The sequence below is a fragment of the Nasonia vitripennis genome, chromosome 1, assembly GCF_009193385.2.
Source record: "Nasonia vitripennis strain AsymCx chromosome 1, Nvit_psr_1.1, whole genome shotgun sequence".
NCBI lineage: Eukaryota > Metazoa > Arthropoda > Insecta > Hymenoptera > Pteromalidae > Nasonia > Nasonia vitripennis.
In genome coordinates, this window is record NC_045757.1 from 3,659,973 (window position 1) to 3,677,072 (window position 17,100).

General features: G+C 38.7%; 7 protein-coding genes across 15 annotated transcripts; 3 read left to right on the forward strand and 4 right to left on the reverse strand.

The window, feature by feature from the left end:
- Positions 1-77: 77 nt before the first annotated feature.
- LOC116415963 (high mobility group protein I) lies at positions 78-3,460 on the reverse strand. Of its 2 annotated transcripts, none has more exons than XM_031921850.2 (3): positions 2,598-3,460; positions 1,213-1,467; positions 78-1,110 (listed from the first exon to the last, which is right to left on the reverse strand). In XM_031921850.2, exons 2-3 carry the CDS (start codon positions 1,429-1,431, stop codon positions 988-990), a joined length of 342 nt encoding a protein of 113 aa, XP_031777710.1. In that variant the 5' UTR covers positions 1,432-1,467; positions 2,598-3,460; the 3' UTR covers positions 78-987. The 2 variants fall into 2 exon arrangements, with proteins under 2 accessions (XP_031777710.1, XP_032452751.1); XM_032596860.1 differs by lacking the exon at positions 2,598-3,460 and adding an exon at positions 1,551-1,712.
- A 793-nt stretch (positions 3,461-4,253) lies between these two features.
- LOC100233144 (cyclin-dependent kinase 2 associated protein 1-like) lies at positions 4,254-5,755 on the forward strand. 2 transcript variants are annotated; one of them, NM_001142859.1, is given in 2 exon segments: positions 4,254-4,406; positions 4,488-5,755. In NM_001142859.1, a coding segment is annotated over 1 exon segment (369 nt). In that variant the 5' UTR covers positions 4,254-4,406; positions 4,488-4,531; the 3' UTR covers positions 4,901-5,755.
- An 89-nt stretch (positions 5,756-5,844) lies between these two features.
- Slc25a26 (solute carrier family 25, member 26) lies at positions 5,845-7,267 on the forward strand. The gene is made up of 5 exons (NM_001142858.1): positions 5,845-6,004; positions 6,205-6,361; positions 6,440-6,549; positions 6,616-6,998; positions 7,065-7,267. The coding sequence occupies exons 1-5, from the start codon at positions 5,939-5,941 to the stop codon at positions 7,162-7,164; spliced, it is 816 nt and encodes a 271-aa protein (NP_001136330.1). The 5' UTR covers positions 5,845-5,938; the 3' UTR covers positions 7,165-7,267.
- A 33-nt stretch (positions 7,268-7,300) lies between these two features.
- On the reverse strand, positions 7,301-9,717 carry LOC100117097 (hydroxysteroid dehydrogenase-like protein 2). The gene is made up of 8 exons (XM_001608160.6): positions 9,363-9,717; positions 9,052-9,215; positions 8,770-8,983; positions 8,487-8,692; positions 8,209-8,406; positions 7,933-8,124; positions 7,718-7,846; positions 7,301-7,647 (listed from the first exon to the last, which is right to left on the reverse strand). The coding sequence occupies exons 1-8, from the start codon at positions 9,374-9,376 to the stop codon at positions 7,535-7,537; spliced, it is 1,230 nt and encodes a 409-aa protein (XP_001608210.1). The 5' UTR covers positions 9,377-9,717; the 3' UTR covers positions 7,301-7,534.
- A 617-nt stretch (positions 9,718-10,334) lies between these two features.
- Positions 10,335-12,104, reverse strand: LOC100123923 (ADP-ribose glycohydrolase ARH3-like). Of its 2 annotated transcripts, XM_031921841.2 has the most exons (6): positions 11,948-12,104; positions 11,715-11,851; positions 11,487-11,644; positions 11,081-11,412; positions 10,763-10,994; positions 10,335-10,690 (listed from the first exon to the last, which is right to left on the reverse strand). In XM_031921841.2, exons 3-6 carry the CDS (start codon positions 11,634-11,636, stop codon positions 10,508-10,510), a joined length of 897 nt encoding a protein of 298 aa, XP_031777701.1. In that variant the 5' UTR covers positions 11,637-11,644; positions 11,715-11,851; positions 11,948-12,104; the 3' UTR covers positions 10,335-10,507. The 2 variants fall into 2 exon arrangements, with proteins under 2 accessions (XP_031777701.1, XP_001607700.1); XM_001607650.5 differs by having other exon boundaries at positions 11,715-12,013.
- On the forward strand, positions 11,894-13,259 carry LOC100680514. 3 transcript variants are annotated; one of them, XM_032596853.1, is made up of 4 exons: positions 11,894-12,046; positions 12,227-12,457; positions 12,535-12,814; positions 12,889-13,259. In XM_032596853.1, the coding sequence occupies exons 2-4, from the start codon at positions 12,306-12,308 to the stop codon at positions 13,075-13,077; spliced, it is 621 nt and encodes a 206-aa protein (XP_032452744.1). In that variant the 5' UTR covers positions 11,894-12,046; positions 12,227-12,305; the 3' UTR covers positions 13,078-13,259. The 3 variants fall into 3 exon arrangements, with proteins under 3 accessions (XP_032452744.1, XP_008203066.1, XP_008203065.1); XM_008204844.3 differs by having other exon boundaries at positions 11,953-12,094; XM_008204843.3 differs by having other exon boundaries at positions 12,037-12,157.
- LOC100123928 (RNA cytidine acetyltransferase) lies at positions 13,249-17,037 on the reverse strand. Of its 4 annotated transcripts, none has more exons than XM_001607657.6 (4): positions 16,943-16,990; positions 14,936-16,690; positions 14,252-14,862; positions 13,249-14,163 (listed from the first exon to the last, which is right to left on the reverse strand). In XM_001607657.6, exons 2-4 carry the CDS (start codon positions 16,649-16,651, stop codon positions 13,404-13,406), a joined length of 3,087 nt encoding a protein of 1,028 aa, XP_001607707.1. In that variant the 5' UTR covers positions 16,652-16,690; positions 16,943-16,990; the 3' UTR covers positions 13,249-13,403. The 4 variants fall into 4 exon arrangements, with proteins under 4 accessions (XP_001607707.1, XP_008203063.1, XP_031777691.1 ...); XM_008204841.4 differs by having other exon boundaries at positions 13,251-14,163; positions 16,951-17,037; XM_031921831.2 differs by lacking the exon at positions 16,943-16,990 and adding an exon at positions 16,859-16,877 and having other exon boundaries at positions 13,251-14,163.
- Between the last annotated feature and the right edge of the window lie 63 nt (positions 17,038-17,100).

Sequence of the window (17,100 nt, forward strand, 5' to 3'; positions counted from 1 at the left end):
TTTCCCCGACTATAAATGAAGTAATTCGTCGTTTTAAAGGTTGTATAACAAGGGATAGTTAAGTAAAACGAGATACGTCAAGTATTGTTATTCTGTGAATTTATTTACTTTAATACAAATTTGACACTCACTCAAATGATGTTTGCATAGAAACAGGACTTTTTTAACTTACTTCTTACATAGTAATAAAGGAAAAAAGTTCTTTCTTGCATCCGCGACATACACAAAGCATCATCCACTGTTGTAACTTTTATTTTTTTTAACTTGGCTGGACTCGACTTGCGCGAGAGTCAAGAGATAATAAGTTTCTTAAGTCGTGATACAGCATATACAGTACAGATGGAGAAAGGAGAAAGTGCACAAAAGACTTTGCTCATCGCATAAAATTAAATCGAAACCACATTATTGAAACTGGTGCATTCACCATTGATTAATTTTCATAAAACAAAAACAATACATAGTTCATCCACATGAATATTCGTAACGAATTTTCGTCGATTAAAATCAAACATCGCGTAGAAATTCACGGCGCTGCAGAGCTTGTACTACACAGAAGTAATCAGTCGTGACTTCTACAATTTTTTTTTTCTTTAATTTCGACGCGTTCCGACTCGTACATGTATAATCAATTAGTTTTAATATAATTTGTTCATACTGGCGATCTTTCCCTTTCTAACGATAGTTCAACTTTCACAAACTGTACCATAGGAATCTAGGTTTTTACGAGTTTTTTTTCTTCTTTCCATCAAAAAGGGGAGGAAGAGGGCCTGATTATGATATCTCGTCAGTTGGGGCAAGGTAGGGAGGGGGGGGGGGGGCTGGAGGAGGAATGGGAGGAGTGGGAAACTAGTTATGATTACAAAAACTTATAAGTCTGAATGGGGACATGATTAGTGTGAGTTGTCGTCGTCGACGTCGTCGAAAGAGAGAAAATAGAGAAAGGGCGTTGTGTGTTTAAAAATCTCCCCGAGTAATAGTCCTTCTCGTTCAGTTCTCTTCCTCTTCCTCCTCCTCCTCCTGTTCGTCTTCCTCCTCGCCGGTGCTCTCGGGCTTCTCCTCTACCTTCTTGGGTCGGCCACGACCGCGTCCCGAAGGTTTCGCTGCACCAGGCTATTGAAAATACAAAGTAAAAAAGAAAAAAAAATAAAAATCCATCATCTCTGCCAAAGCAATAAAAGTTTCTTTCAAAAAAGAAAAAAAAAAGACAATCACCTTCTTCTTGTCTGACTTCTTTGGCCTTCCACGCCCCCTCTTCGCAGGTACCGCTGGCGCATCGTCCTCGTTGTCGGACTTGCCTCCTCGGCTGTTGTTCTTTTCCGTCGCGGACCTACCCCTCTTCTTGGGCTCCTTTACCGCGCTTTTCTCAGTCTTCGCTTGCCTGCCCCTCTTCTTCTTCTGTTCATCGACCACCGGTGAATTGTCGTCCGACATGATGATTACTCCTCGATCGCTATCACTGTTTAGATCCTGAAAGCGGCACAATTCCATTAATCAATTAGGACAGCAACAGAAAAAAATCGTTACGACCTAGTACTACACACTATACCTACACTACGTATAACACAGAAGTATAGAATCACCAAACTTCGCGCGCGCGCGGACCTCCTCCCGACGAGTCGATCTCGAAACCCCCTCTCGAAAACGTTCGAAAAAAAAAAATAAATAAATAACACAGCGTCGGCGGGAACAGTGCTGGCATGGCTGCTGCGCGCATCCCGATTCGGCAGCAGAAATCAAGAGTAGAAGGGAGAGCCAGAGAGAGAGAGAGAGAGAGAGAGAGAGAGAAAGAGAGAGAGAGAGAGAGAGAGAGAGAGAGAAGAGATGCATTAGCATTTTGACGCTGCGCGGGTGGCGTCCCCGCATACGCGCGCGCCCTCAATCGAATCCCATCGACCTTTCCCGCCCTTTGCCCGGACTTCCCGGATAAATAAACACAAGGCTTTATCGCGTAATTTCAGCGCGCGTATCCCAAGCGAGCTTATCGCGGATACAACAATAAATAGCATATTACAAGAGTGATGCATCGCCCGCCATTTTCAAAATGCTCACCGAGCGTTCGCAGAGTAAATAATAAGCGTCTGTCGGCGGGGACGCACGGCGCCACAACAAGCGCGCGCTTATATGTGCATAACTCGCGAGTAATTGCGAGTACACCTCGGAGCGACGAAAAACCGATGGCAAACGTCGGCCAGAATTTTTCCCGAATTTTCCACGCGGAGGGAATCTCGCTGGGACGCGAAAATCCAGCGCTAAATGACCGAGCGAGTTCCGCGAACGGCGGCATCGGCTTCGGCTTGGCGACGCCGCCATGACGATAAAGAGAGACGGAGCGAGTTTATAGCGCGTACAGTAGAGAGAGAGAGAGAGAGAGATAGAGAGAGACTGGCCCAGCGCGTCCTTGTGCGGAAAAAGCGCGACGCTTCGTAGCCGCTCCGAAAAGAAAACAACAACAAGCTTCTGCTCCGTTGCTTCGAAATGCGCGAAACCGTCGGGCGCTCGCTTAAGCTCGGCGGAAAAATATTTCGTTATCCTCTTAACGAATTTAGAAAAATAAAAATTCGAATCCTGATAAACGACTGTCTAATTCGGATACTCACCCTTAATTAAAATAAAGGCTCGCCTGCGGCTGCGGCTGCTGCTAACACTGGCTGCTGCTGCTGCTGCTGCTTGGGCTGCCGTGATGCGTCTGCGTACTTGGCTGTGCAACGACTGGTCGACTGGTCGTCGTCGGTCGCGGCGGCGGTGGCGCGCGATTCTACGAGCGCTGTGTATGCGTCTCTCTCTTTCTCACTCTCTGTTATTCGCGAAAGCGGACAACACGGTATAGTATCCGTGCGCGCGTTTCTCTCTCTCTCTCTCTCTCTCTATCTTGCTTGGATATACATGTATGCTTGCTTCCGCCCCTCCCTCTCCTGGCTCCAGCCATCCCCTTCTCTCTTTAGCCTGTGTATGCGTGTGTGCGCGTGTGTGTTATAACCTTATAACGTACGTATTGTACATACGCAGGCACTAGGTGCATATACTCAACGGCCTTTACCTATCGCAACCCCTTGGATTCTCTGTAAAGCTGCATTGACCCGCGTATGGTAGCCGGTAAAGCTCTCGAGTGCTCGATTATTTTGGGAAATAAATTTGAATAGAAATTTTTTTTTTATTTCTTCACGATGAGTTAGAGGAATTAGAAATGCATTGTGCGCGATCGATGGTGTAGACATACATGTATATACACACATGCGCACGTAGATGTGCGTTTAGCTTTTGGGGAGGAACGAGAGAAGGAAGGAACGGCCGTCGCGTATCGATTCTCGTGATGCGCGGCGCGTCGACGTTCTCTCTCCCCCTACTCTGTCTCTTTCTCTCTCTCTCTCCGGAACTCTCTCCCTTTATACTCTCCTGATTCCTTTATCAGGGCTTGACTTGCTCAAGACGAGAGACAGAGCGAGAGAGGGAATAACAAGCCGTTCTGAAATCCGCGATGCTGCGTCGCACTGTTGCCAAACCAGTGTGTTAGTTAGTTTGACCATCATTTCCTTTATATTTGTCCTCGTCAATACTCCTCGAATCTTAATATGACGTTATCGCGGTTTAATACTCTTAACAGCTGTCTATTCTTCTGGAGTAGGTAGGTTTTCTCACAATCCACCCTTTATCAGACTCGATAGAGAAGATTAACGAATTTTCTCCTTCGTCGTTTTTATACAGCTGTGTATTAGGTACTTTTATATGCTTAATCTCCGGTTCTCGTTCAAAAGCGAGCGCGCTGCGCGCGACTGTTATTATATCGTTGGGATATAACACCTGATGACATCTTTGGCAACGTTGTAAATATTTCGAGCTTCTTATTGTGTATATATTTCCACGGAGATGAGACTATGAGAGAGTATACGCGTATACGTGTGTACGTATGCGGGGAAATGAAATGACAGGGGTTGGCGCGCGCGAAAAAACCGTTGAATATTGTGATCCTCATTCGCGAATATTCGATCATAGTGTAAAATCGTTATTTTTCGTATTTCGCAGAAAATTCAAATGAATTATCGAGCATTCTACCGATGCAGCTCCATTCGGAAAATACGCAGATTGCGATTAATATTTATTTTCTTTCTGCACTTCAAAACGAATTCCCGCGCATGCGCAATTCACGACTGTGATATCTGATATATATAGCATAGTCGGGAAGCTTGCAGGCATTGTCGGCAGACTGCGCTTCGAGGCAGAAAACCAAAACAAACGGACGCTAGTGGGGGGTCGATGCACTTCTTGTTTGTTGCCCAGTTGCATCTGGTCGCACTGGTCGCAGTCTTGTACGATGCGTTAGACACTCCGCGTCTCGAGTTTTGTTGTTTATTTATTTTGTTTTAAGTGTGTAGATAATTTTGTAGCCGACGCTTCATCTGTTTTTCAAGGTTTCTATTATTGTCGCAGATAAAGTCCAGTGCGTTAATTGGAGTATAGTGAAAATTACGAAAGAATTTTTTCACTTTTAGGTTATAATTTTAGCGACGCTTTATTTTGCAAAAAGGAATCAGACATGCAGAACGAGGGTGATATTAAAATGGAAGTAACTCCGAAGAAGATCGTCGAGCCGCTGCTGACGATCCCGAAGCCTCGACCTCAGATTCATCAGCAGCTGCAGCAACAGCAGCAGAATAACCATCAGCAACAGCAGATTCATTATCTTCAGCAGTCGCCGAAAAGCTCGAACGGCACCACCAATATGATTCACGGAACGTCCAAGTACAATGAGTTGCTATACGTAATCGGCGAACTAGGACAGCACATTCGACCGAGCTACACCGGTCACCGGGGTTCGTCCGAGAAAATCCGTCATGGTATCATCAAGGCTCGTGCTCTAGTCAGAGAATGCTTAATCGAGACTGAGAAAAGCGCCCGTCAATGAAGCTGGCTTAATGTATCTTTAATTTAATTTATTAATAGTATACGAGTTTATCTTTTTAAGAGTCGAACGATGCAAATCAGCCAAAAACTACCTCATCAAATGCAACGTCCCCTGCAGTTGCATTACTTATACAATCTAGTTCAATACAGCTTAAAACTTACCTAAGAGTTGTTATAGTCTGGAATTATGCTAAGGACAGTGTTCATTTTTAAATCTATATTACAAAGTATTTTTGTAAGATGACTAATTGTAAGATGCATTAAAATGTTAGATTGCCTATCAGTATGTGATATACTACAATGAATGAAATGTCATAATTAAAAAAAAAACAAGATCACCAAAGTATACAGCTAAAAAAGAGGACAAGAGTACTTGGTTTACTGCGTGAATGTAATGCAGCTTTACTTACTCTGCAGACTTAACTGATTCTTTATTCTTTTAGTTTGTTCTTTTAATGGGCATATGGCTATTTTGAGATTTTTTAATCTGAATGAATGAGAATAGTCTTTTAAACTTTTTTACTTAAATATTTGTTCAGCAACACTGAAATGAATATAAAGTACATTTAAATTTGTACATGTTTGTATTATATAAGCAAAGAATGTATATACTATAAATCTTTGAAAATGATAATAGTTCACTGGCAATGTGATATAGCAATTGTTCTAACTGTTAAAATGCCTAATACAAAGATTGAAAAAGCCAATGTTTATGATAACTTAAGTAACATACCAATTGTGCTTGCCATTAGCATTTACCTTATACATTGAATTATGTCATTAAAGTCGATATGTATATACACATATAACATTATCCCACAATTTTAATAATAAACTTTGAAACTTTGATCCCAAATATGTATTTTTTTATTTATAATTATACATATATATCGTGAATCATGACACTACACCAGTATCCGTACTACACTTGTATAAAAAGAGCTCAAGTCGCGCGAAACAAGTGTATCGGCGCCGATCGACGCATAAACAAACTTTCGGATCATCTGTTTTATTATTTTTTCTACCCGGCGTCAATGGCATGGAGACACACGAAAGTGAGCAGCTCCTGGTAAACACCAGGAGTTTATTCATCACTTCGCTGATAGTGAGTAATTTCCATGAATTTTGTTTTTTGTATTTTCGAGGTTACCTAAAGCACGTGAATGTCATTGTTGATATTGATGAACCTGACAATTGTGTCGATTTAATTTTTAAACTCTTCACGAACTTATTTTGTTGATCATTTATTGTCATTTCGATGAATTTGAGCTTTTCAATCAACTCACCAATCTTATCTCTTCTTAGTCAGGAGGTCTAGCTGGCACATTTGTTGATATTGCACTTTTTCCAATTGACACGCTTAAAACACGTTTGCAAAGCGAACATGGATTTTTACGTTCTGGAGGCTTTGCAAAACTGTACAAAGGCATTACTCCAGTCATTTTGGGGTCAGCACCTACAGGTATCTCTCTATCTTAAGCTTTTTACAACACAATTCATATGAAGCTATTTGAGAATTCATTTTAATCTATTGTTTTAGCTGCATTGTTTTTTGTTACTTATGAAAGTATCAAAATGCTTCTAGTACAAAGAGTTCCAATGGAGTATTCTCCCTTTGTTCACATGGGTGCTGCTTCATTTGCAGAGACAGTATGTATCTATTTCTATCAAATTGTATCAAGGTTCAAGCATTTGATTATTTTTCATATTTACTAGGTATCATGTCTCATCAGGGTACCTGTTGAAGTGGTCAAGCAGAGGCGGCAAGCTCTTCTGCCTGAACATGGAAAATTTAATCTTAGGTTACTGTATAGGGGATATTGGAGCACTGTTTTAAGAGATATGCCTTTTAGTCTTATTCAATTTCCAATTTGGGAATATTTCAAAGTTGCTTGGGCTAATTATGTTCAGAGAGAAATTTTTCCTGTGGAAGGTGCTATTTGTGGAGCTTTTGCTGGAAGTATAGCGGCTGCAGTCACAACTCCTCTGGATGTTGCAAAGACAAGAATTATGTTGTCAAACAGGAGTACTAGTAAAGCAGCAGACTTAAAAGTATTTCGGGTTTTGACAACAGTGTACAGAACAAGTGGAGTAGGAGGGTGAGTGTCTTAAAATATACTTTAATTGCTTCTTTAAAGTTTGTGTAACTATATGAAATATTTCAGCCTGTTTGCTGGCATTGTACCAAGAGTAACCTGGATTTCCATAGGTGGCTTTATTTTCTTTGGAGTTTATGAAAAATCAAAGTCACTTTTGCATTTATGATTCATCAATAGGTGAATAGGGAATAAGTTTTTGTTATTTGTTTATAAATTTTAGCTGTTGACTTTTATGTAATATGAAATAAATAATAAAAGTTTTTAAATTATTATACTGTGTGGAAAAATGTAGTTCCAAAGAATAATATTATATAAAATAGTTTTATTTTTGTAATATGAAAAAATCTTGCATATAAAATTAATTTTTTATCAACAACTTAGGCCTATTAAATTAGTGTTGATGATATTCTTTCCATTTCGTATAAAATTCTTTACAAGTATAAAAAATGTAATAACATTCTCCTTTCATTGGCATAATAATTGACATAAATAACATTTGCGTTAAAAACGACATTACAATTTATAACATGAGTCTCTCACAGTTTTGACTTCAAGTTCAGCATCAATTTTTCCAATTTCATGGCTTTCTGAATGTTGCCACTAATTTTTAGTTTACCCATCATAAAAGCAGTCGCGGGCTTCAGTTTACCTGAATGAAATTTCATGCTATTAATTCTTAAAGTTATATCAAATTTACTTATGAGAGATTCGAAATTTACCTGAGAACATGGCAAAGAAGTTAGCAGAGTCCATAGTCAAAGTGGCATCTGCTGGCTGACTTGGCTCTCCTTTACCAGTAGAACCTTTGCCATTTTTAAGATCCAAGAACCAAGTTCCTGCTTCCTCTCCTAATTAAAAAATGATGTTATAATTATATTGAGCAAGTATAACCAGCTTTCGAAAAAATTGAATTTAATTAGATAAACTAGTTCACCTTTAACATTAAATTGGAAAATAGCACCAGTTTTACTGACAAGCTCAGGATTTATGCTCTTTTCAATCACAGAAAACAGACTAGCAATTTTTCCACTTTCAACTTTTGCTGGTTCTTTATTGCCACCGACTATCCTTAAGTCGGTACTATCCAGGTCAATAAAGAAGTCCATCATCAAATTATCTGCGTTTGCTATAAATATAAGTGATGAAAAATAAATGAGGTTTTTCAAGTATTTGTATATTATTAAGAATTTTGAGAATAATTAAATAATACTTGGATCACAAGCATACTGAAGAAAGTCTGTGATGCCTTCTTTTTTTAATACTTCTTCATCAATGAAAAAGTTTCCTGTGACTGATTTGCTGTTCTTGCACATAATAGCATAAGCAGCATCTGCCACAATTTCAGGCTTGCGACTAGTTCTGCTGGCTTCTTTACCTGACAACATTTCTATTGCTGCTGTATGAATTGCTGTAATACATATCAATGCAATTAATTATAGATGGATTCAATATAAAAACAGAAAAATGTAAATTATGTTTACAACATACCAGTCTTGGGCCACAGAGCATTGACAGCAACTCCATCATCTTTAAATTCTTCAGCCATACCCAATACACACATAGACATACCGTATTTGGCCATTGTGTAAGCAACGTGATTTTTAAACCAGAATGGATGCATGTTGAGAGGTGGACTTAAATTAATTATGTGTGGGTTTTTACTTTTCAAAAGAAATGGAAGACACACTTTTGAACTAAAAAAAATAAAATTATTTTTTTTTAGATAAACAAATAATGGAACAATCATCTATTTAAAGTTATGAAAACTTACACGAGGAAAGTTCCTCTGGCATTGATATTGTTCATCAAATCGTATCTCTTCATCTCGGTATGTAAAGTTCCAGTCAAAGAAATTGCACTTGCATTGTTTACTAGGATATCGATTCCCCCAAATTTCTCTACAGCACTTTTGACTGCATTAGTTACTTGGGTTTCATCTCTTACATCCACGATACATGGCAGAGCTTTACCTCCAGCCTTCTCAACTGCAAATAATTTCTCTTGAACCCACTACTTGTTGAAATTGAAGTTAAATAATAGAAAAAAAGTTTACCCTCTTCAGCAGCAGAGTAGATGGTACCAGGAAGCTTAGGGTGTGGTTCGGCAGTTTTAGCAGCGAGTACAATATTGGCACCGTCCTGAGCAGCCTTGAGAGCAATACTTTTGCCAATTCCTCTGGATGCTCCAGTGATAAATATTGTGCATCCAGCAAGTTTTCTATTATTGATTATTAGTTGTTTTTAAAAGATGAGATAAAAAAAGTTTTTTCGAGTTAAAAGAAAAGTCAAACAAATTGAAAGTGGAAGTCACTTTATATGTACAGTTATTTCTAGTTGGCTGTAATTTATCATATAAATTGCTTACCCTGTATTTATCATTTTTAATGTTCAATAAGGTCTGGAACTTCCTCTAAACGAATACTATAATCGATTGCTGTACCGCCTAAAACTGACTCTTATAGTCTTCTGCGTTAAATGATAAAAAAAAAAACTGCAATTCACTCTGACTTGCTTATGTGTCTAGACTCTAGATATATCTAATAAGGGATCAAAGTACAACAGAGGTTATATATATATATGTATATATTCCTCGCATCCTTAAGTGTGTATACGTGGTCGCTGGTCAATGTACGTGCGTATGTGTAACTCCGTGTGCTTCATATATAATTATAATTAAAACAAAACAGGTTTTGCCTCTGCCCGCTGCCGGCTCTGCCTGTTGCCCGCGCGCGCGCGCGCATGCGTTAGATCATGTCAACGCGGCGCCAATTTCGAACTATATAGAAACCGCTACATCAGTGCAGCATGGCGCTTATCGTTATCCCTTGCGCCTTGAAGTATTCTATCCTGCTATATAAGGACGTTGCCTATAGCCCAGCTGGGAGCCACGGCCACCACGCGCAGGTAGCAAAATAGAACGTATAGTTCTTCAACATCTCACTTTACCGTTATTATCAAAATATGATTGCTTTAGCAGGTTTTCGTTATTTGAAAGAGGAGATTGATTAAATGGCTTACACTGTTAAACATCATAAAACAGAATTTTTGTGATACATGTGTATGGTTAGCTTTTGCTAGACACTAGTGCTCATAAGTTCCAAAAAAGATGCTAGTTAGTGCTTATTTAAAAGTATTTATTATTTGCAATTATTATCGCACGTGCATTGTAAATGAAACGTAAATAATTCCACATTTAGTAAAGTAGCGAGGATGGCAGAAGATAATCTTTTTGCTATGCGTTACTAAATGTATTCTTATTTTTTATGGCAATGATCTTAGGTCTATAGACCTTGTCGTTCAGTTAATGTCTACAACAATGTATAGAATGTAATCTTTGCTGTAAACATATCAAAATAAATTGATAAATTTTTGATTTATTAGAATATGAAGATAATAATTGCTTTAAAATTATTTTAAGGTAAAATTATACATATTTTTATATCACATATGTACAAATTGTGCAAATGTATCAACAATAAAATGCAGTCTTAATTCATTTGTATACTATGTTCAGCTTGAATTCCACTCCATTTTAGTTGCAACTTGAAACAAATCATCAGCCAGATCTTTAAAATCAGTAGAGGCTTCAAGGTGCTGTAAAATGTTGGGAGAAATGACTTCCTCACCATAAAAAGCACCAGCTATTGCACCTGTCATGCTTCCAATGGTGTCTGTGTCCCCACCTAAACTTATCTGAAAATATAAATTTGAAATTGAATTGATACAATACTTCAATAGACAGTAAATATTAAGTTATTATCTTACGGCGTATTGAACTGCTCGCCTAAATGGATTATCAGTCTTGATACCCTTTATTGGTTTCTGAGCTCTTAGAAAGCAAAATATTGCTGTTGGTACAGATCTCAATCCACTGATATCATTGCCAAGATTCTTTATGACTTTATCATCTATTGGATTTTCTTCACCTTCTTCTTGCAATAGCTTTTTGATTAAATTTAACTGGCTTTTGTACGGTTGAGCCTCTACAAGATCTAAACTGTTATAGTAGTAAAATAAAATTGCAGTTCAAGTTATGAGTGTGCAGAAAAAAATTTTACTAAATTTATCTTCAACTTAGCTCACCCTTCCTCATCTTCTTCTACAAAGTTCATTTTGTTCACAAGCTCGTCTACGAAATCTATAACATTCAACTGATCATCCGGATGTATATGTATACTCTGCTGAATTGCAATTGCCTGTAAAATTGCTCCATCTACTCCTATTTTGTGAGTATGCGTGATCAAAGACTGCTTCTTTGCAAACTCTCTTAAATTGTCGTAGTGATTGTAACAAAAAAGAGCAACCGGAGCGACTCTCATAGCGGCTCCATTACCAAAAGATCCTTGTCCATGAAACTGCTCTTTGGCTGGCAAAAGAACATCTGAGAATTTACTTCCTCTGAGTTTTTGAAACACCTGAAAACGAGAAATAATTTTAATGTTATTCATCATTCAACCTATCGATTCTATTTGAGTACTGTGGTACACACTGTAACGACTCCAGAACCATATCCACGTTGTGGTTCCTGATAATAGCTTTTGACAAACTTTTTAGCCAAGTCAACCAGATCAAGATCCTTTTTTTCAATTAGAGATTCAGCCAAAGACATTGTCATCGCAGAATCATCAGTGAATTGCATAACAGGAGCTGAAGAAAATTTTCATTAAAATACGGAAAAGTATGAATTTAAACGTAGTATAAAAAATCTTTGAAATACCTTTAAATGGTGGCCCTTCAAGCTTATCAAAGGACTTTTGCAGAACAAGTTTGGAGCCTGAACTGAGCTTTTCATTTTCGTAAGGGCTTCCCAAGCAATCACCCGTCAGTACACCGAGTATCGAACCGCGAAACTTTCTTCGAAACAAAGAAAGGTCGATCTTCGTCATATTTTATCTGATTTATTTTTCTAAATAACAAAACTTATATATCATGCACTACTTATAAGCATACTTAGGTGCCTGCAGTGCCCAGTGCAAAAACGTTTTGGTTCTTCAATCATGTGTTCTGGATTATTTTGGATTGGTTTCTTCGAGTCACGTGGTAAATGAGGTCGGCATATCATTGGTCAGCTGTAGTAGTGTTTACATAGTTCTACTCGTGCGTGCACCTATATAAGTATATTAAGTATTGTATTAGGTTATATAGTTTCGTGCGAGCGGTGTGGGTATAGCTTTCATATAAATAACGTAAACGTAAAACTTTGAATCATCCACATGTATTTTGTTATAGTTAGTATAAAAAAGCTGGGTTAACACATGGTTGACGCATTATTCTCGACAAATATTAAAAAGAAGCAAACGTAGAAAATATGCTACGGACGCCGCTTAAAAACAGCAAACTCGTGAATAAGCCATTTAAATCGCCTTTTGAATCACCAGCACAGAAGAAAGATCACAACAAAAGTCATAATAAGTCTGCACAAAAAGACTGTGAAGTAGCGGATTCACCTTTGTCTACAAGGTTTATTTGGCCTTTTAAATAGTTTTCTTTTTAGCCGACTGTTTTCAGTGAAAGTAATTTATAGGTTTATATTTTAGGAATTCTGAAGCTAAGCGAGTATTATTGTTGGATGATAATAAAAGGATAAAGAGAAAAAAATTATTGACGGACGATGAAAAAGATGAATCAGAAACCTCTAAATGTTCAACCTTGGATGAGGGTAGAGAGGCGAAGAAACAAAAATTGTCAGATGATGATAATCAAGTAACTGTACCTGAAAATGTAACAAAAACTGACCTGCACTTATTGAAGAGAAAAATTTTTGAGATACGTCAAGAACTAGATTGTTTAAAATCTAGAGAACGATGCAGTAAAAAGGTAATTTTTTATGAGAAACTCTTTATCTGCTTTGAATAAACCATTTAATAGTTATATCTATTATTCATTTATAGCACGACCCCAAAGTTTTAAAAGTTTCTATAGACAGATGGAGAACTGCTTGTCAAAATGCCCTGGAAATAGTTTGTTCCGAACTGAGGGAACGAAATGGGCAAAGTTCTACGATATCTGATGTCTTGAAGATGTTGGGAATACCAGAAAGTATTGTTCACTATTCAGAAAAAGATGATGGATTCATCTAAATGCTAAGATTTGGATTTTTCTATGTTATGCTAAGACTGGAAGTATATTTTTCTATTGTTACCATACTGTTTCTGAACAGGTACTATCATATTTTCTATGCAATTTTTGATAATTAATTAATATATGTATAAGGAAAGAAACGTGGCTGTAAATAAATAAATATAAATTGAGCTTTTAAAAACGTAAATTTATTATTTACAAGTTACAAAACTATACAAAAAAATTAATATTATCTTGCACGTTCTTTCTCGTTTAAAATAATATCAACTTTTCCAATTTTCATAATAAAAAGTAATTGTTACTTTAATCTTCCTTATAAAAGTCCTTACAAGCTATGCTTTCTCTTCTTTCCCTTCTTTTTGTTTCCGGAGCCTTTTTCTTGAAAGCTCTGGTTTCCTTCATTATTAGAGTTAGCCCGTTTTTCCAAGCTCTTCACAGAGAGTAAATTTTTGTTAGTCTTGTTTGACTTCAAGGCGTTCGACCATTCGGCCTCACTCCCCTTGATTGCGTATTGTTCGAGAGAGGTCTGCTTCAGTTTTTCCAATTCCACTTTCTGCTTCTTCTTCAACTCTTTGTCGGCGGCTTCCAGTTCCTTTTGCATATCCGAACCATTTTGAAGGCTGACTTTAACGTTCTCAGACGAATCTTTAATTTCCTTGAAAGCGCTTCCGACGTCGTTCTTTATTACATCGTTCAAGTACTTTGTAGCTTTGCAGACTATGCGGTTGAACAATCCAAGGACTTGGGACGCCAACAAAAGATTAGTATCGTTGGCCGACGTTTTATTCAAGTCCTCGACAACTTGATCGACGGTTTTGTGTTGTAGACCCAGACTCAGTAGTATGGCAGATTGCACGGGCGAAAAGTGTACGCTTCCCATTAAATTAAGGTAGTAAAGCCGAGCTAACGGTGGCACCAAATCCATTATCAAGTGATAATCAGTCATATTGCTGCTGTACTTCTCTAATCGACCGACGTCGTAAGAGGTGAAGTAGGTGTCCAGAATTTGTTTCTGTATTGTTTCGCTTGGTAGCTTAATAGTATTATTCGTCAAAATAGCGAGCGCCAATGACGGAGCGTAGTCCCTGAAAATCGAATCGAATGAAAATCTTTAGAAACATAATCGAAAAATGGTGTTATTTGTATAAATTAAAAATCAATGCAAGTATTTACCTGAAAGACGAGGAGAGTAACGAGATGAATCGTCGGCGGAAGTCCTTCCAGTATGCCTTGAGCCAGTCGGCAGAGGTATCCTGCAAGTTAGACAGCATGATGCAGGAGTGTTCTCCAGTGATCTCGTTAGTGGTCTGCCTCAGGTACACTGGAATAAATTTGGCGCGTTTCCAGAACTTCAAAAGTGACTCGGTGACTCCAAAAGAGACGCCGAGGTAGTCCAGGTGCTCGGGTTTCCTTTCGGATAGCTTCAGCAGTAACGGAGGCAATGAACTCTTGGGCTCGATCGTCTCCTCGAGTAAGTCGACCTCTGAATCCTGGACCTGCGAGGCTTCGGTTTGTGCTTCGGTTTCGACGTCGTCGGCTTCCAAACTTGGAATGCAAAGCTGATAATACTGTCGGAGAAGATCGAGTGCACGACTACCGTAGCCCATTCCCTGGTAATCGGGATGCGTTGCGATTCGCACCACGCGAGCACCGCTAAGGGACGGGAAGTCTTCGTCTTGGAATTGCTGAGCTACTGTCCAGGGTATGAGATCACCGGCGGCTCTGCGACCCCTTCCTAAACCGTCGGAAATGGTCGACTTGTTAATTTGACCCTCTAGACATATCTGAAACGTAATGTGGAAATAAGTAATGAATCTATGCAAAATGAGTAGCTTACAAAGTTTTTCTGAAGCTTACCTGTACAACTACTAAGATTTCTGGCAACGTTTTGGTGTCAGGATTAACTGGTCCCAAGAGACAGAAGAGGTGGTGAGCAGGTGCATCTGACATCATCTGCAAGTCATTTGGACTGTTTTTATAATGAGAAGAGACACAGAGCGCCATCATTCGTTGTAAAAAGATTTCTGAGGCTTTGTGATAGGAAAACAGTGTGTCCCTATTTATGTAGTAAAGTTGACAGTCTTCTGGTGTAGGACATCCGGATGACATGGAAGCAGAAACAGTTGTTGCATCCAAGCATAGCAGATCACAAAGCCATTTTTCAATGCTATCCCCAGCTCTGTATCTTATTGGCTCCTCTAACACAAGCTCTTGGAGTTCTCTTCCTATTACAGCTTTTGCCATCAAGTCCTTCTCTTGCTTGTTGACAGAATTGGTTTGTACTGTCTGAGCTCTCAGCTGATTCAGAAGTTTCAGTGTGAGAGAACGACCTGTACCCTCATATCCATTGATCGTCGATGCCATGAAGGTCAAGTAAGGTCCAAGCATGGCTTTGACATGAGGCAATGGGATAGCTGCAGCTTCATCAATAACTAGTAGTTCTGCCAAGCTTAGTTTTCCTTTGGCATCTGTTGGATGGATATATTGAATTGTTTGTCTGTGGTCCCTAAAAACATTAACTCGGATGGTTGCTTGATTGAATTCTGGATTGGTTGATTGGAAGAATTCATAATCAGTGTGCTCCTGATAGTTCAAGGCTTCAAATCCTTTTGAAATAAATTCAAATACAGTCTTCAAATTTTCAGGACTAGGACTTGTGATGTAGATATTAGAGTAGCCGAATGCAACAGCCCCAGCTATGGCTAATCCAAGAGCTGCTGATTTACCCCGTCCTCTTGCAGCAGTTAAAGATATTGTGGATCTTAAGGTTTTTTCAGAAATAGCCTCTATGAATTTGAGCAGAACCTTTGCTTGATCAGATGTTTTACAACAGTTGACAATAGCCCCAACTGGTTGAGTATCTTGTAAACTCTTCTTCAACAAATCCAACTCAGTTGTGTCAATTGCAGTTCTTTGGCTAGGCTTCTGATTCAAATTATGCGAGGAGATAGGTAGTACTTGCAGTTGGTCGTCAACGACCAAACAACGTTCGCAAGAGGCCAAAGACAAGAGAAACCTTTCATTGAACCTACAAACCACGTCCTGATGAGCCTCTGTTCTGAATCTCTGGTGGACATCCATGTTCATGGTGTAAAGTTGTTTCAAGGAATTCATGCTCTGCAGAAGAAACACTATAATTCCACCACCCTGTACAGTTTCCAGGGTTCTAGCCATCAAGTTTGGAGTCAGAGCTTCAAAATCTTGTAAAATACACATGTCATAGGTACTACCCAGAATTTTATGGGTCTCACTGTAATAACAGTACCTAATTTTTGTGGAAAGTATAAATAAATCAAAGGGATCGTCCTCATTGAAATTCAACTTTCCTGACTTTGCTTTCTTCGTTATCTGCTTCATGCGTTTCTTCCTGTGGCTGCTGAAACCGAGATCTTTCTTGTAGCACCATAGTACCGTTGGCTGGGCTTTGACAGCTGACTTCAGCAAAATGTGATGCAGCAGCACCACCTGATCCTTGGCTTTCTCGCCGATGACAACAAACATTGTCCTGTGTCCACAGTTGACTCCATCTTCAATCAGGCTTCTAATCCTATTGTCAATCTTCTTTCGCACCATTTTTCATGAATTTGTCAATTGATCGTTTTATCTAGGCATCTAGAAAGCAATGATAGTTTACGTTAAAAAATTAGAGAAACCTTGTGATGCCGAGAAAAGGTTATATTTTCATAGCAGACAAACAATTAGCAGAGGTTCAAAGTGATAAATAATCCGAGAGAATTAAAACATTGTTATCATCATTCAACAAACAAACTAAAAACGCACAATAATACTTTAAAAAGTGACTCGTGAAATTCCTAATCGACAAGTTATTGAGAAAAATACATATATTTCCGTGACATTTCTTACCGACTCACCACGTGGATGTGATGCACTGCCGCCGCTACAGAGCCGCGTGTGTTGAGTTCTACGATGCGAACATTTTGAAATCAGCGACGGTTGGCAGCATTGAATTACGCGTTGGTTGGCCATACTGGCGCTAATACCGTGCCCGCGAAATTCAAAAA

Bases quoted from the DNA above. Each gene is read 5' to 3' on its own strand.
- LOC100680514 (XM_032596853.1), top strand. From the start codon at position 12,306: ATGCTACGGACGCCGCTTAAAAACAGCAAACTCGTGAATAAGCCATTT. The intron at 12,458-12,534 runs GTTTATTTGGCC...TTTATATTTTAG, and splicing joins GATTCACCTTTGTCTACAAG to GAATTCTGAAGCTAAGCGAG. The intron at 12,815-12,888 runs GTAATTTTTTAT...ATTCATTTATAG, and splicing joins GAGAACGATGCAGTAAAAAG to CACGACCCCAAAGTTTTAAA.
- LOC100233144 (XM_008204311.4), top strand. From the start codon at position 4,532: ATGCAGAACGAGGGTGATATTAAAATGGAAGTAACTCCGAAGAAGATC.
- LOC116415963 (XM_031921850.2), bottom strand. From the start codon at position 1,431: ATGTCGGACGACAATTCACCGGTGGTCGATGAACAGAAGAAGAAGAGG. The intron at 1,111-1,212 runs GTGATTGTCTTT...TATTTTCAATAG, and splicing joins AGAAGTCAGACAAGAAGAAG to CCTGGTGCAGCGAAACCTTC.
- LOC100123923 (XM_001607650.5), bottom strand. From the start codon at position 11,883: ATGACGAAGATCGACCTTTCTTTGTTTCGAAGAAAGTTTCGCGGTTCG. The intron at 11,413-11,486 runs GTGTGTACCACA...TCTCGTTTTCAG, and splicing joins ATGGTTCTGGAGTCGTTACA to GTGTTTCAAAAACTCAGAGG. The intron at 10,691-10,762 runs GTAAGATAATAA...TTATATTTTCAG, and splicing joins GGCGAGCAGTTCAATACGCC to ATAAGTTTAGGTGGGGACAC.
- LOC100123928 (XM_001607657.6), bottom strand. From the start codon at position 16,651: ATGGTGCGAAAGAAGATTGACAATAGGATTAGAAGCCTGATTGAAGAT. The intron at 14,863-14,935 runs GTAAGCTTCAGA...ATTACGTTTCAG, and splicing joins AAATCTTAGTAGTTGTACAG to ATATGTCTAGAGGGTCAAAT. The intron at 14,164-14,251 runs GTAAATACTTGC...TTCGATTTTCAG, and splicing joins TTACTCTCCTCGTCTTTCAG to GGACTACGCTCCGTCATTGG.
- Slc25a26 (NM_001142858.1), top strand. From the start codon at position 5,939: ATGGAGACACACGAAAGTGAGCAGCTCCTGGTAAACACCAGGAGTTTA. The intron at 6,005-6,204 runs GTGAGTAATTTC...ATCTCTTCTTAG, and splicing joins TATTCATCACTTCGCTGATA to TCAGGAGGTCTAGCTGGCAC. The intron at 6,999-7,064 runs GTGAGTGTCTTA...GAAATATTTCAG, and splicing joins AGAACAAGTGGAGTAGGAGG to CCTGTTTGCTGGCATTGTAC.
- LOC100117097 (XM_001608160.6), bottom strand. The intron at 8,693-8,769 runs GTAAGTTTTCAT...TATTTTTTTTAG, and splicing joins GCCAGAGGAACTTTCCTCGT to TTCAAAAGTGTGTCTTCCAT. The intron at 8,125-8,208 runs GTATTATTTAAT...TTATATTTATAG, and splicing joins TCAGTATGCTTGTGATCCAA to CAAACGCAGATAATTTGATG.